Here is a 14,883-nt window from a genome sequence, read left to right on the forward strand (position 1 = left end):
CTCCCGTTGCCAGCACCATCACTGCCTGCCCTGAGCCCCAGCCTGCAGGTGCAGCCTGCCTCTGCCCTGTGAACAGATATGGGGACATGCCCCCCAGCCTCTCCTGGGGTGCGTGTAGCAGTGAGAGCCACCATCTCCCGCCAATGAGCTGCTCATGACTCTGTCCCATGCCCCACCCCAGCTGTGCAGCTCTTGCCCTTGCCCCAGCCCCACTCCCTCTCTCACCACTAGGGCCTCAATCTGCCCTCCCCTCCATGTCCCTTTCCTCACAGACTTACTAGCCAGACTCGGCTGCTCTCTACACTGCTGGGCTCTGCTCCTGGCTGCCTGCATGCTGTGGCTGTACATATTTGGGGCATTTATCAGTGGCATTATCAGCTACATCAGTCTAAAAACGCCGACTGCCGATAGTCAATTTTCGTTATATCAGTGGCAATCCAAAATGGGACCAATGTTTCAGTGCACCTCTGTACAATAGCTGATGAAAAGTTATTTGCGTTTCATCTGTTATCACCATCTTACTGCCTAAGCCCATCAGAACAACAGACTTACTGGTAAATCACTCCTTTTCACGAGGAAACATTTGAAGAATTGGGATTACTTAGTCTGGAGACAAGATGACAGGAAATTTGAGAACAGTCTCTAAATACAAGGAAAGTGGATATAAAAAGAATAGTGAATCTGTAACTGCAAAGGACAGAGCAAGAAACGAATCATCTGAAGTTGCAAGAAAGGAAATTCAGGTTGGATATTAGGGAGAACTTTCTAACTATCAGAGTAGTTAAGCACCGGAAGGTCACCTAGAGAGGGCGTGGCATCCCCATAATTGGAAATTATTTTTAAGAGCAGGTTAGATAAACACTTGGCTAAGATGGTTTATGTAGAGGACTCATACAGAGTCCTGCAAGAACTGCTGCTCTCCCAGGAGAAGCCACAAGTGTACAGATGTTCAGCCTTTTTCTCCCATATTTAATACATGAAATCTTGTAAACAGGAACATTTATTGAAATAGAAACAGATCATGGAAACTGCCTATTTCAATAAATCCACATTTTTTTAAATGAAAAACTTTTGCCGAAAACTTCCCCATCAGTTCTATTCAGTACTGGTATTAAAAACAGCCAGAACTGCAGAAATGCAGCATGCATAACTTTCCAGGTGAATTCTTCAAACAGAAAACAATAGTGAACACTGAAAAGTGATGTAAACCAACTCTGTGCTTCTGAAGAGAGCTATTTTGACTTCATATGCCTCACCTGTAAGTGTATATAAGGAGGTAAAAATGGAACAACTTCTGTGATGAGCACACAGCAGCAGTTACTGAATATAAACACAGAAACATCTTACCTTTGTTGGATTTTGGTTGTTCTGCTGAGTAGCTTCCAACCTTCTTCTTTTTCCTTGGAACAGATGCACTTTTCCGGTCAAACGTAACTGGACTGTACTGAGGGAGGCTGTTGAATTTCTTTTCAAATTCTTCTTCCAGCTTTGCTAAGCTAAAGGAAGAAGAGTTCAGGGGTTCAGATAGGTAGAGTTAAAAAATTTTCTGGGATGGGTACTAGAGTTCAGTAAAACTTCAATACTTGTAACTAATATTTTTGTATAGGTGTCAAGTATTCAACCAGGGGTGCAAAGATAAGGATTTCTTTGTCTAAGACCGATGGCTGCTTATTAACCAGCCATGTCAGCTGATACTGATCCAATTGCTGATATGCAGCCCGGCAGCTTGGAGAGCAGTGTCCCACCAACAAGTGTGTGGGAGATCGAGGCCTCCATGGTGAGGGAGAGCATGGGGCAGGGGCAGGTGTTGCTCAGCCAGGGTACAGCGGGGCATGGGGAGGCACAGGGAGCATATGTCCCCTGGATTTGTGTGTGGGGAAAGGGTGGGCTGCCTGCTGTGGGCTCGAGGCCAGGGGCTGCGCCAGCTTCTTCCCAGTGAGAGGGCTGTGCTCAGGGTGGGTGGGGGCAGTGCTGGGGAGAGGGGGCTATGGAGTGGGCTATAGCCACCCCAAAATTTGCTGTAGCTCCCACATAAACCTCCCTCCCAGTGCCGCCTTCACCAGCCCTACCTCTGCCTGCCCCAAGCATAGCCCCGGCCCAGCTCTCCTGCTGGGAAGAGGCTGGTGCACCCCCCAGCCATGAGCCTGCAGTGAGCAGCCTACCCGTGCTCTGCAAACACATCTGGGGGGGCCCTTCCACATCTGCCACCAGAGTGTGTCCAGCAGCAGGAGCCGCCTCCTGCCAAAAAGCTACTTGCAGCTCCACCCCAGCTGAGCAGCACCCATCCCTGTCCCAGCCCCATGCCCTCCCTCACTGTGGGAGCCTTGATCTGCCCCCACCTCATGTCCCTTCCACCCCATAGATTTACCAGCTGGATGCTGCTCTCCAAGCTGCCCAAATGCATTCCTGGCCATGTGCATTCTATGGCTGTGTGCATGCGCACAGCATTTACTGGTGACATTAATAGCCACAATGGCCAAAAAAATGTCAATTGCTAATAATCTCAATTTTCCTTTTATCGGTGCCAATACAATATGGACTGATATATCAATGCACCTCTATATTCAACCGGTTTCTGCTCATCATAATCAATCTGTTATGTGAAGTAGAATGATAAAGAGATCAAAGAGAAAACAAAATGTGTGTGTTTTTCAGTGTTCTTTGAAACCGCTCTTAAAATGAAGCATTCATTATGAGTAGCAAAACTCTCAAATCGATCTCATTTTACTTGGCCCTGTAATCATTTTATATATTTTGTTAGGTATCTGATCTTCTGATGTTCAGAGTGGAACAGTGATCATTACATCTGTTTTTCGTTTCATGGTGACTCTTTTGCCTGCCTATGGGAGGAATATTTTTATTATTCCAAAGATATATGATAGAAGTCACTATTAGTTCAAGTAAAGTTTGTTGAAAAATATTTGCGAATGACCTTGCTGAATCCGGAGATAAATTATTACCAAACATATCATCACTATCCAAATAGATGTACATGACAATTACATTTGCAATTTTTTTTGCCTAGCAACTTGGAATAAATAGTTTACATCCATGTTTTTAAGTGAACTGAGATGCAACAGTCCCAATTTTCATGAGATTATCTGATCCGCATGTTAAATTTAATTTAAAAATTGGAAATTCTTTGAAAGCTTTTGATAGAACATAGCTGTAAAACCTCTGTATCATTGAACAGAACACAAAATACTGAAAACAAGCGAAGTGCAGTGTTTAATTTGCTGGGTTTGCTGAGACTATTCCAGAGAAAAAGAACATTTGGAGATTTAAAATAAGTTAATATTCTTGTAATAAAGTAGGTTTCAACTAAATTTCAGATGCACCAGACAATGGAAAAGACTATACAAAAGAAGCCCATTACAACTTTAAGCTTAAAGCACTGAGAAAATCTACACCTTCTTTATTCAATTTCCCCACCCTGAACTCAGACAATTAGAAATCTCCAAGGATTTGCAAAAAAGTATGAATGATTAAACAGATTTTTTACCACTATGCCTGAAGGTATATAAATCTGTTAATACTATGAGAAGAATTGCTATTCATGAGTGCCACTTCTAGGTACCTTTGTAAATGCATTAAAATCAAACTATTACTTTTTCTGATTTATTCCATTGCCTTATCCTCTCTTCCTTTTTATTTTATGTATTTACCTCTATAATTGCAAAATTATTTGCTTGGCAGTGTTAGAACACTGTTTAAAAGGGGAAAAAAAGAAAGGAGCCTTGCAGAATAATCTCTTTTTGAGACTACCATCTACCAGTCTGGTGCTTTATGGATGTTATGGTTTAAAACCTGCACAGAATTTTAAATTTAGTTTCTAAAATGCTCTGAAAAAATCTAACTTACTTGCAGGCCCCCTCCTTACTAGCAGATATTGTATCCATTTTAGAAATAGGGAAATAATCATCATCATCACCCAGTTTAAAACAAAATCATTTGTTTATATCAGAGTAAATGATAAGTAAATTTCAATGGAATTGCATTACTTTAAAATCAACAAGGAAACAGGACAAGGCTCAAAAAGACAATGGCTGGGAAGTTCAGAAGTGCTCTCTATATCCAAGTATCTGGTTTGAGACATATGGGGCCTCACTTTCTAAGCCGCTGGGTACTCCACAGCTCCCACTGACATTAACTACAGTTGTGAGAGCTCTATGCCCTTTAACAGGCCCAGAATATCTAAAATTTGGAAAGTTCAGAGGCCATTTTGAAAACTGCTGGTCAAAGATAGCTGAATGAGAATGAAGACCTTGACTCAGAAGCATCTGGCTCCTGGCCATGCTGTTTCCTAGCAAAATGTACACAATTATCCAGAGCTGCCCAACTACCAAATCTATCCCCCTAGCCCTAAGAACAGATTGGAAACAAATCCCATTTGTGAAAAACTTTTTTCATGTAAGGTTCGTCAGCTTACCCTAGAATGAATTCTTCTTTTGGCCTAGACCTTTTCAGCTTCTTGTTCCCACTTGTCCCACTTTGGGAAAATGCCCAATTTTCTTCATTCCAGCATCCTTCGTGATCTGAGGAGTTGCCTTTTCCTGAGCTTCGTTTGCCTAGAAAGCAGGAAGAGGGATTTTGATTTTCCTCACAGAAAATGAGTCACAGTGCAGGGGGCTCACAAGAAGCCTGTATACACATCGAATAGTGAAATATCTATTGATCGAGTTTCCATATTCTTCTCAAAGGAACCAGTGCTAGCTTAAGATAACAAGATTGCTTACTAGCAACTTGATTTATCCAGCATTTACTCCCTCAGAAGATGCCCATTTTGGGAACCTTCTGCTAAGCCATAGGACTTCTAAGTAGATAGACAAAGGAGAAAAGGGTTTCATAGATTTAAAACTAACAAAACAAATATAAACCCAAGGTGTTTCTCTTCTTCATTTGGCAATTCAGATTATTCGTTTATATTTGCCGCTTGAAAAATGCCTATATATGTACCCTTCTGATGAAACGTCATGCTTTTAAGACTCAAACATAACCTTCCACTCAAATGGAGTTTCTTGTGCTGGGCATCAAAGATGCAAAGCTTGGAAACTTGAAAGGTAACAGATATGCAAACTTGTACCCAAGGAGATCATGTTCCCGTCTAGAAGGAATGAATCTTACATTATTTATAACCCTTACTTCTATTATTGTTATTGTGCTTATTATTTGGGGACAGGAATATATATATCAGAAAAATCAAACTGTCCCTTTTAGGAATGAGAACTGGATTCATAACCATTACTAACAGGAGCTGTTTCATACAGAAAACAAATACTCCTGAGCCAGGGATCAGTGTTATGGAAAAAATTCAAGCCCTGGGCCACATCTCTCAGCAGATTAACCATTTCTATAGTGAAACATGCTTTAAAGATTATTTTTTTCACAGTGCATTAAAGGTAAGTATAGTATATGTATTAACTGGACTAAATAAGTTGCTGGTTGCATTACAAACTTGTGGTCATGAATCAGCATGTGATTTACGGAAGGCAAACATAAGATGTTGTTTTCACACAGTCTACTTAATGGTTTCTGATTTGTGCAGACAGGACTGGCAAGGGCCTCCCAGCCTTTCAGGCAACCATACCATCATTTAATCTGTTCATAAACTTATCAAGCTCCTTCTTAAAAATGACTGGGAAGGCTGCTTCAGACCCTCACACTGTAAATAAATGCATCTCCTACCTCTGTCCACGTTGGCACGCAGGGATGTGAGCATGCCCTCTGACACCAGAGTTTTATAAAGAGCACCTTTGCATGATCTCTCTGATTTCCTGGAGCCACAGGTTTCTATCTTTTTAACACAGTCACTGTCCTCAGTTTTGACCTGTCCTGGTAAGTTTTGTGGTACCACCTCTTCTGTTGGGGTTAATGGTTCCACTTTTATGTTGTCAGGTACCTCATCACAAGGCACCTCCTTGTTGGCTGTAACACTAAGAAAATCAGGAGGCTTTGATTCTTTGGTAGTCTCCATGGGTTTTTCTTTTGATGTTTTCTTCTCTTTTGATTTCACTTTTTTCTTTGGTGACTTTGTGTCCAATAAGCTTCCCTTCACGTTTGAGGCAGGGCGGACTTTTTTGCGGGGAATTTCAACAAGTCTCTCAGCTCCCCAGTCCCCCTTCGCAACTGCTTCAATAGTATAAATTACACTTTCAATGTCTGATTCAGAAGACTGTCTCTTTTTACAAGCTTTCTTGGGGGTGGATTTTTCATTGGTGTGTCGGTCCATCTTATTTTTTTTCTTTTTCTTCTTTATCTTTTCTGGTTTGGTCAGCCCTAGCATGTTAATTTCAGCAAGGGAAAGCTCTTGAGAACAACACGAGTGATCTTTTGCATTTGTGCTATCATCTCCCTCAAAGTTACTGCTGTCCATTGCAGGATCAGTAAAATGACTACATTTTGTAACCTCAGACTCCTCACTTTTTGTCTCTTCCTGATCTTTCATTTTCACTATTTCACATTCTTTCGCTTTTACTTTACACAAGTCTTTTATTTTTGCCTTCTCCAGGTCTTCCACTCCCATTTCCTCTGGGGCTTCTACTTTCACATCCTCGGATGTCTCCACTTTCACCTTCTCGGGATCTTTCACATTTACCGCCTCTGTAGCAAGGCACATCTAAAGTTTAAACACACAAACAAACAGTCACTACCACTCAAATATTCCAGTTATCACATTTAATTACGTAGATTCACAGAAATGTTAGAAAGAGGCATTTATCAAAACACCCTGATTTTGGAAAGCAAACCCTTTTTCAGGATGCATGTAAATACGTTATATATATATATGTATATGTTTAAATGCTGAATTGAGGCCTATATGTTTTAGCAGTCTAATAGACACACTCCAATTGATTTCAGAGGTCTCAGAAGGAGGACCTATGTTCCCTTTGTACAATTTGAAAAGCACAGCACAGACACTAGCCAAACTACATTGGTACCATTTAGTAACTCACTGCCAATAAGCTAGGTAACACAAGCACTCAACCGCCCTCCAAAGTCCCCCACAAATTCTAAGTCCATAGATATAATTCTGGTCCTCACTTTCAGAGGCCAGTAAAAGAAGAATAATTTCACTAACTCTAGATATTAGAATTGCTTTCTATTTATTTGATTTGCGAAGCCAAACTAAAAACAAAGCAAACCCCCCAGCTGCAAAAAACCTTCTAAAGTTTTATATCTCTTTTCAACAACACAGGAAAGCCCTCCCAGTCACACGTCTGTTCAAACACAGTATTACATTAGAACCTTGGAGACCACGTTTCTGAGCGATACACATAGTCAGAGTTCGAATTACAGGGGATTTTGGGGGGAAGCTAAGCCCCACCATAAGAGACAAAAGCCCACCTGTAAGCTTTGAAAATCATAACCTGGGGGGTCTCCAATTTATTAGGTGATGAACAGTCTAATTTTGTTTGCAGACCCCGCCCCCACCCCCCCCAAGAGTCATAGTGTAATTCAAACTCTGCCCATAGCAGAGCAAATTTCCTTGTTCTGTCCGCAGAAGAGCTCTAGTAAGGGAGACAAAAAACTACAAGCTTTCACAAACTGCCCTCTTACACTGTGCTTCAGGCTTGCTCAGTCTCTACTCCATGCTACTGGGTCTAGGGTAGATGTGTTCTGCGATTTTCCAAATCCCAAAGGTAGCCTGGAAAACCTCAACCTCGTATCTACAAAACATCCTGTTTATGGAACATAAATGTTCTGTCATAGTTTTCCTACTTCTGCTACATACATTTCGTTCCTTTTCTAAAAACTAGTAGAGAAGGCCCTAGATTGTTGTAGGAGGCAGAGTTATGAAAAGGGGTTTGGACGCTGTCAGATCTAAATGAACTTGTAACATGTGGACTTTATCATTTGGAAGGCTTAGAAAAGTTTGGGGACAAGAGAAATAAATGTTTCTATGAAGGGCCATTCATTTTAGCTGCTCCCAAAAGGATAGTCTGTTGTCAACTGCAGGTTATCATAACAGAACTCCTTTAGAAATCAGAGTTATTCATTCCTCACTGATACAACAATTTGCATGAAGAGTAGAAATAAATGAAAGTGACTAATGACTTTAAAACAGGTTTGCAATGACAATGCTCTAATCTGAATAAGACAGTAATTCAAAAAAGAAAAGTAAAAAAACCCAAAAATGATTTTAATATAAATCAGAAAATCCTTGTCATCAGGGATTTGGACTTCTTATCTGTTAACTCAGAAGCAGAGACAGCCTATGCCTTAATGGCTAGTCTAGGGAAATCTCGACTCTTTGCACCCAAGTGATAATTTATGCTTCTATAAACAACAATGTAATTATGACTGTGCTACTGTTCTGCCTTCCAGACTCTGGCAATCAGCATCATTAGCTTTTCCTCCCCACTGCACCAGTGGTAATTAATCACCAGTATTTTAATATTACCTCTGCCAACTGAAACAACGCTGATGTTCCACATTGCTTTAAGTCAGAAGGGCCTGAATGGGAGGTACTTGAGGAAATCTAAAGCAGAAACAAAGGTGGGTGAAAAAAACCCATTATTTTACCAATACATGGTTCCTGCATGTTGAACGTAAGATTATAAAAGGATTATCTCCTTCCCCTTTCCAAGACACACATGGAAAGTTAAATATTGAGAAAGAAGAAAGTGTAGAACTGTGCAACGATGACTCATACAAAGGTTGTGTGTCTGTTATTTATAAAGGGGAGAATTCTGCAAACTTTGCAGTCAGTGGCACAGCAATGACAGTAAGAGTTACTTTCTGTTTCTGGGTTTTTATTAATTATGGTTTCTTTTCACAGAAGACTGTAATAAAGGACAAGCTTCCTTGCCCTTGTAATTTGATTCTAATGGAATCAAAGAGGCAGCGGCAGATTATGCCAATGAAACACCTGACAAACTGTTTTTGAAGTCCACATTTTACTTTGAATTGGTTTTACTTTGAATCCTCCTTGTTGCTTCAGGGAGTTCAGCCCTAGTGAAAAGTCCTGAAAAAGGCAACCAAGGCCTTGTATAGACATTCAGTTTTTCCTGGGAGAGTCACTGTTCACCCAGGAGAGACCACAGGTGTACAGATGATTTTTTTTTTCTCCCAGAGTAAAAATGGCCCCTACAAAGGACAAATAACCTGGGAACAACTAGGGTTAAATCACTCCCAGGAGAGTTTCTGCTATGAGAGTGAATATCTATATATGATGTGCTGGATATGTTTTTCTATCAGGAGAAAAAACTTGAGAAAATTCTCCCAGATTATTTGAACGTGTGTATCCAGCCTATGGTACAACCTACTTTCCACTAATCCAAGGACCTGAGCAATAATTGGTTTTATGCCCCAAGGGCTTGTACATGGCTACTCAGGCTTTACTCCCAGTCCGTGGCTAGTGATGGGATTTATACCTTCAGAGATTGGGGGTCTACATTTTATGAAAAGCTCTTCTACTGCCAGGAAGCTTTTTATTCATTCAGTCCCCTCCTCCTAACCTAACTAGAAACATTTATTTGTTCAATGTATATGAATATAACTTCATAGAATCTACCACACTGCTGCCCTAAAGAGGAGAGAGATGGACAGACAGACCAAAAGCGCTTCTTTGAAGGAGGCTGTCATCCCAAGGAGCCTATATCTTTTTACTCAGTTCCCAAATCACTGAGAGACATTGAACAATGGACCTGAACTCTGCTCTCTGTTGTCAGTTTTCGGGCCTGTATTGCCCATGTGCTCTTTCCAGGGCTATCAGTGATCTGTAGTAAAACCAGCATCACTGAACTGACTCCAGTGAGATGCCACACATTTGGTTTAATCCAAATTCGAAGTGTATTTTTGGTACTCTCAGAAAACTGTCACAAGGAATATTTTTTTTAAGCTTGAAAGTGAAGTTGAACGGTTGATTAAGATCCATAAAAATAAAAGAGGACAAACAAAGAAAGTCAGTTACAGTGAAACTGAATTTCTCCTTGGACTTTGGCGATGCTCTCTCACAGCGCAGGACTCTGTGCTGACAATGCAGGGCAAAAATAAGTCTGCTCTTCTCTAGAGCATACGACAAAATGATTTGAGTTACAATGGCACAACACAGATGTCTGCCAGCTGAGCTTGCAATGCTGGGATTCACTCCAGGGGATATCAACACAGCTTATTGGGGATGCTTCAAATTAATGCCTTGAACTGCTCATCCAGTGCTCATTTAAAAAGTTAAGAAACTCAAAAGTTAAGCCAAATCGCTCATATTTTCTGCATTCAATTATGAGCATGCATTGCAGAGATCTCAAAAACAAAAAGACTATGGGCATTAATGTGCTGCACTACATAAACACAGAATGATGCCTTCAGAATGTTTGCCATTCTTGTAAGCCGACTTGAGAACCTTTACATTCATTTTGTAGATTAAATTAGCCTTGCATGTATTAATTTGAATAGCCACTGTAGGAAAAATCAACGATGTGGATTTAACGAGCTATACGCCTCTCTAGCAGACTCAGCTTCGTCCTCTCTTTCAAGTTGTGGAACAAAGCTGTGCTTCTGTGGCCGAGCATGTGGGCTTTCCTATGACTAGGTGTTCCCTTATAAAACTTCTCTGTAGCATTAGATCTGTGCCTAATAATGATGTGCAAACCTCAGGATGGAGTTGGCAGCAACATCATTCCAGAACTGTGCTGGTGGAATCAGGCTGGCTATTTTCAAAGTGGTAGAATGTTAAAATCACACATACAATGCTGCCTGATGAAGTAGCACCTTCCTTTGCTTCGTGCAGTTTTATTACATTTAACTTGATCTTCGGGTTTACAAAGTTCACATTCTCTTACAGCTGGCTTGGCTTCACTTAACTATGATCACTCTAGTAGGCACTGCTCGCTATACCAGCTACTGCCGTTTACTGATCTATGTTAACATTTTATCTTCAAAGTTAGCGTACTAATTGGTAGCCTTCCACATGCTACACATACCCCTCCCCCCCAGTTTCCAATGCTGGGCCCCAGTTCAGGTAAGCATTTCCCATGTTTAGACGATGCAATTTAAACAAGTGTTTACATGCTTTCTTGTATCAGGGCCTCTACACTTACTCACAAATGACCCATATTTTTTCTTCTTATAGTTACTCTATGAGCATTATTTTTGTCTGGGTTATGCGATTAGTTTTTTGGGAGGAGGAATCTTACCTTTTCATTACGGTCTCCAAGGATTTTTTTACATTTACCATGCATGTATGCCTCAGGGGCCTCTACTGGCAACATTTATTATCTGTGTTACTATTTAGCAGCTTTTTTTTCTTGTTTCTGAAACTGACTCTGGCACTACACTAACCTGTGTAACCGGTACTTTTTGGAAAATATGCAAGTATATGCACACCGTGATGACAACTGGATCCTTACCTCTGCCAACTGGAAGAGCGCTGACTTGCCACAGTGCTTCCCTGACTCAGGACTCGCCAACTGTGAAGTATTTGATGAGATCTGTGTTGTAAACAAACAGAAGAGAAAAGTAGATGAGTCTCTCTGGGGAAAGACAGGGAGGCTAAAAGGCTGAAACCATCAGCTGTTATTATGATATTACAGATGGGTTGGATAAATATAGGATACTATATTCTTATGTGCCATAGTTCAAGTAAGTACCCCTACTCAGGCAGGATATAAGTATAGATTTAATTTCTATTAAGGTCAACAGAGCATCAACAGGTATATAACTTGGTTCTGAATCAGGCTCTAGGGTTGCTAACCTCATTTTTAACCTCCATAGTCAACACATTGCGACTGCAGGTTTTTCTGTGTAACAGGCTTCATGCAACTATTGGAGGGAGCTGCAAAAATGTATTACTTAGAAGAAGCAGGCAACGGTTGAATGACGTTATACTGGAAGTCTTGAGAAACCTTTCCAAATGGCTAGCTAAAGGGAAAGGCTGTTACTTGGGTTTGATGACTGTTTTGGTTTATTTTTTTAAGATAAAAGTTTACCAAACCCTTCATTAAATGCAGTGCTCAGGATCAGCAGACACTATGAGCCATCTGCTTTGGTAACTGCTTTGGGACTATTGCGGGTAACATAGCGATAAGATCATTCTGACTGTTTGAAAGAAGAATCAGAATGACTGTTATCATCACTTATGTAGCAGGTCATTGTGTTGTCCAGCCAGGATTTTGTAGGACACAGAATTAAAATGCTATTTTCTGGTGTAAGTGCCAATAACCTAGGTTCTTCAGGGCATCAGTGTTCCCAGGTATTCACTGCAAAATACATTTACAGATGGGGATGCTCAGGATCTACATAGTGATCCAGTTTTAGCTGAAGTTAAGTCTAGCTCTAGGAATTGATATACATTTAAAGGACTTCTTTCCTTTGGAATAGATCACTTCCCATTTCACAGAGATAACAGAAATAAATACAAAACCAAAACCACCCATAGTGTTGTTGCTCATTGGCTGTACATACCTATATTTAATATACAATATAACATTATTGCTGTGTTATTTAATACTCCTAATAGTGATTGTTTAGTACTCCTATTATAGTGCTTCTGGAGACTCAATCAAGGGTCCATTGTACGAGACACTATATAGAAACAGTCCCTGCCTCAAAGAGATTCCCATATAAAATGCTGAACCTATACAAAGGGGCTGGCTTCTAAGCCAAACATTTGTCATTTTTAGGATCTTTTTTATCATCGCAGAGTCATTTTACATATGGCCCAGATCAATGCACCAGGGATGAATTCCTCCACAAGTGTTCCTATATCCTGGCTACTAGCACTTTGTCTGACTAGAGAGGGGGATTCCACATTGTTGTAACTTTGAGGGGTAGCCTGCACCTGTCTTTTGTTAATCAGTCTAGAGAAGAGCAGCTACGAGAAGAGTGAACTTTTTTGATAAATGACGACTAGTGATTTTCTAGCCGTCACTCATCGGAAACATTTTCTTTGTTTAATAAAAGATGAGAATTTAGTTAAGTAAATCCAAGAGATGTGTGCGATTCTTCACTCCACAGCAGTCTTTGCCATCTGTTCTCATTTGCCAAGCAGATCTCTGATAAGACCAGGAGAACAAGTGTTTCCATCTGTTCTGTTTCCCTTACATGAAAAGGAGATCACAGGCAGTCCGCATTACCAGAGAGCTCTCTAACAAGAGCCAGCAATACACTGCTGCTTAGAATCTCCAGGCTGTACTACTGGCCTTCCAAGACAAAACGCACGGGAAGGACAACATTTGGACTACATCAACTGATTACACGTTGGCAAGATCCCTGCAGGGTGAGCAGAGACCAAGAGTCCTAATTGAGCAGTAGTCTGAGACTTGTGGGACTTTCCTGAGGATGTTAAGATATCATGGAAGACCAGGGTATCTGTCTGCATACCCTCATGCACTATGCTATTCCTAACATTCTCATTTCCCATTGTGGCAGGTCAAGAAGGGGGCAGGCCTCGTTAGTTATATCGTCAGGTGTAACTGAAAACTATAACACTTAAGGTAAACAAGAAGGCGAAAGGCACACTGAACCACCAATAAAGAAAGAATGCCATGCTGTATAGTGAGATTCCTATGAGTGACAGGGGACTTCTATTCCTGGGGGGAAAGCTGTCCATTATAAGTGACACATCCACTTGATAGGATCACTCTTTCCACAAAGAGCCAGCCTTATCCATTCCTGCTGTGAAGGGAATAAAGAGAAAGGGAACATATGAAGAACACCCAGTTTGAACAAAAAGCAGTCTAGGACAGCTGCCAAAAATCCCTAGGCACACCAGACCACAGCGCAATTCACATAATTTCACAGGACTATTTGGCTACTGGTTAAATAACTACTTTCTCTCCATTTTTTTCATTGCACTGTACATTGCTTATTGCAGTTAGCTGCAACTTGCTCACCATAATTTAGCTTACAAAGTACAGCAATACATCAATGTAGCCTGGGCACAGTAAGAAACGGCATAGCAAGGAACGGGACTTTTGCCAAACGTGACCAAAAAAAAAGAAAAAAGATGTCTGTGTGAATGAAAGGCCTGTATTAGAAAGAGTACAAGCGTCTTTAAACACCAGAAAGAAGGGCTTAAAGAGACACTACAGAATGTTCTGTTTCCCCTGGAATAACCGAGAGGTAGCCAGGCTGCACCCTTAAAAATGCCATTTCTCTGGATCTTTTGAGAAAGAGGTTAGTCACTGACATCAGCATTGTAATGATGTTGACATAACAGTGGAGCAGCACTGGTGAACAGGGACAAGAGACTTTTTGGTGTCTAAATGTTTTTACAGCCCTGTCTCTCAACTCCCTAATTAAATTCAAATTATTCCCCAGCACCTAAGACACAAGACTAACCTCGCCCAAAATGATTCTCTTCAAACACAAACTCATAGCTATAAGTACATTTTAACTTTCCCAGCCATACTGTCCCCAGATCCTAGATTCATTTACAACAAAAACTAACTCCCCTTTCAAATTCATTAATAAAGCACTTCCTAAAATCCCCTCAATACCTGCTATTTCACTCATCTTCTTCAATATACTGAGTGATGTAGCTGACCCTAGTAGGTGCACTGCCATTATGATATGCTCCTAAAGAAAATCTATGGAATCAACAGATTTATATGGGGATACTACAAGCTCCCAAAGAAGAGCTAGTATAATCTATTGAATTTTATAAGGCAGTTTGAAAATTTGGAGAAAGCTGGTAATATTTTGTTCAATTCTATAGAGTCATGTGGCTAGACCACATGGGGGCTGAGATTTTCTAGACAATGAGATCATGCAGGCATGCAGCTCAATTGAGGCATTAAAATTCACAAGAAATCTATAGCTAAACCTCTCTGTATAAGTTTTGAATGTTCCAATATATATGATTTCATGCTACTAGTTCTATTTTCTTTTCTAAGAAGGGCTGCCCAACTAATAAAAATAAAAACACTGTTGTACATTTGGAGA

General features: G+C 40.6%; 1 protein-coding gene across 6 annotated transcripts in view; it reads right to left on the minus strand.

Annotated features, from left to right (window-relative positions):
• The window catches only part of BBX (BBX, HMG-box containing), a 239,842-nt gene that overhangs the window by 48,679 nt on the left and 176,280 nt on the right, over positions 1–14,883 (minus strand). For 5 of the 6 annotated variants that reach the window (XM_019525787.1, XM_019525788.1, XM_019525789.1 and 2 more), the window contains 5 exons: positions 11,349–11,429; positions 8,402–8,479; positions 5,686–6,616; positions 4,430–4,568; positions 1,348–1,496 (listed from right to left, as the gene is read on the minus strand). In XM_019525787.1, coding sequence (XP_019381332.1) covers positions 1,348–1,496; positions 4,430–4,568; positions 5,686–6,616; positions 8,402–8,479; positions 11,349–11,429 — 1,378 coding nt within the window. The remainder of the gene's footprint in view (positions 1–1,347; positions 1,497–4,429; positions 4,569–5,685; positions 6,617–8,401; positions 8,480–11,348; positions 11,430–14,883) is intronic. The other variant, XM_019525786.1, reaches the window with a different exon arrangement.

This window comes from Gavialis gangeticus, unplaced genomic scaffold, assembly GCF_001723915.1.
Source record: "Gavialis gangeticus isolate Ggan-Ray unplaced genomic scaffold, GavGan_comp1, whole genome shotgun sequence".
NCBI lineage: Eukaryota > Metazoa > Chordata > Crocodylia > Gavialidae > Gavialis > Gavialis gangeticus.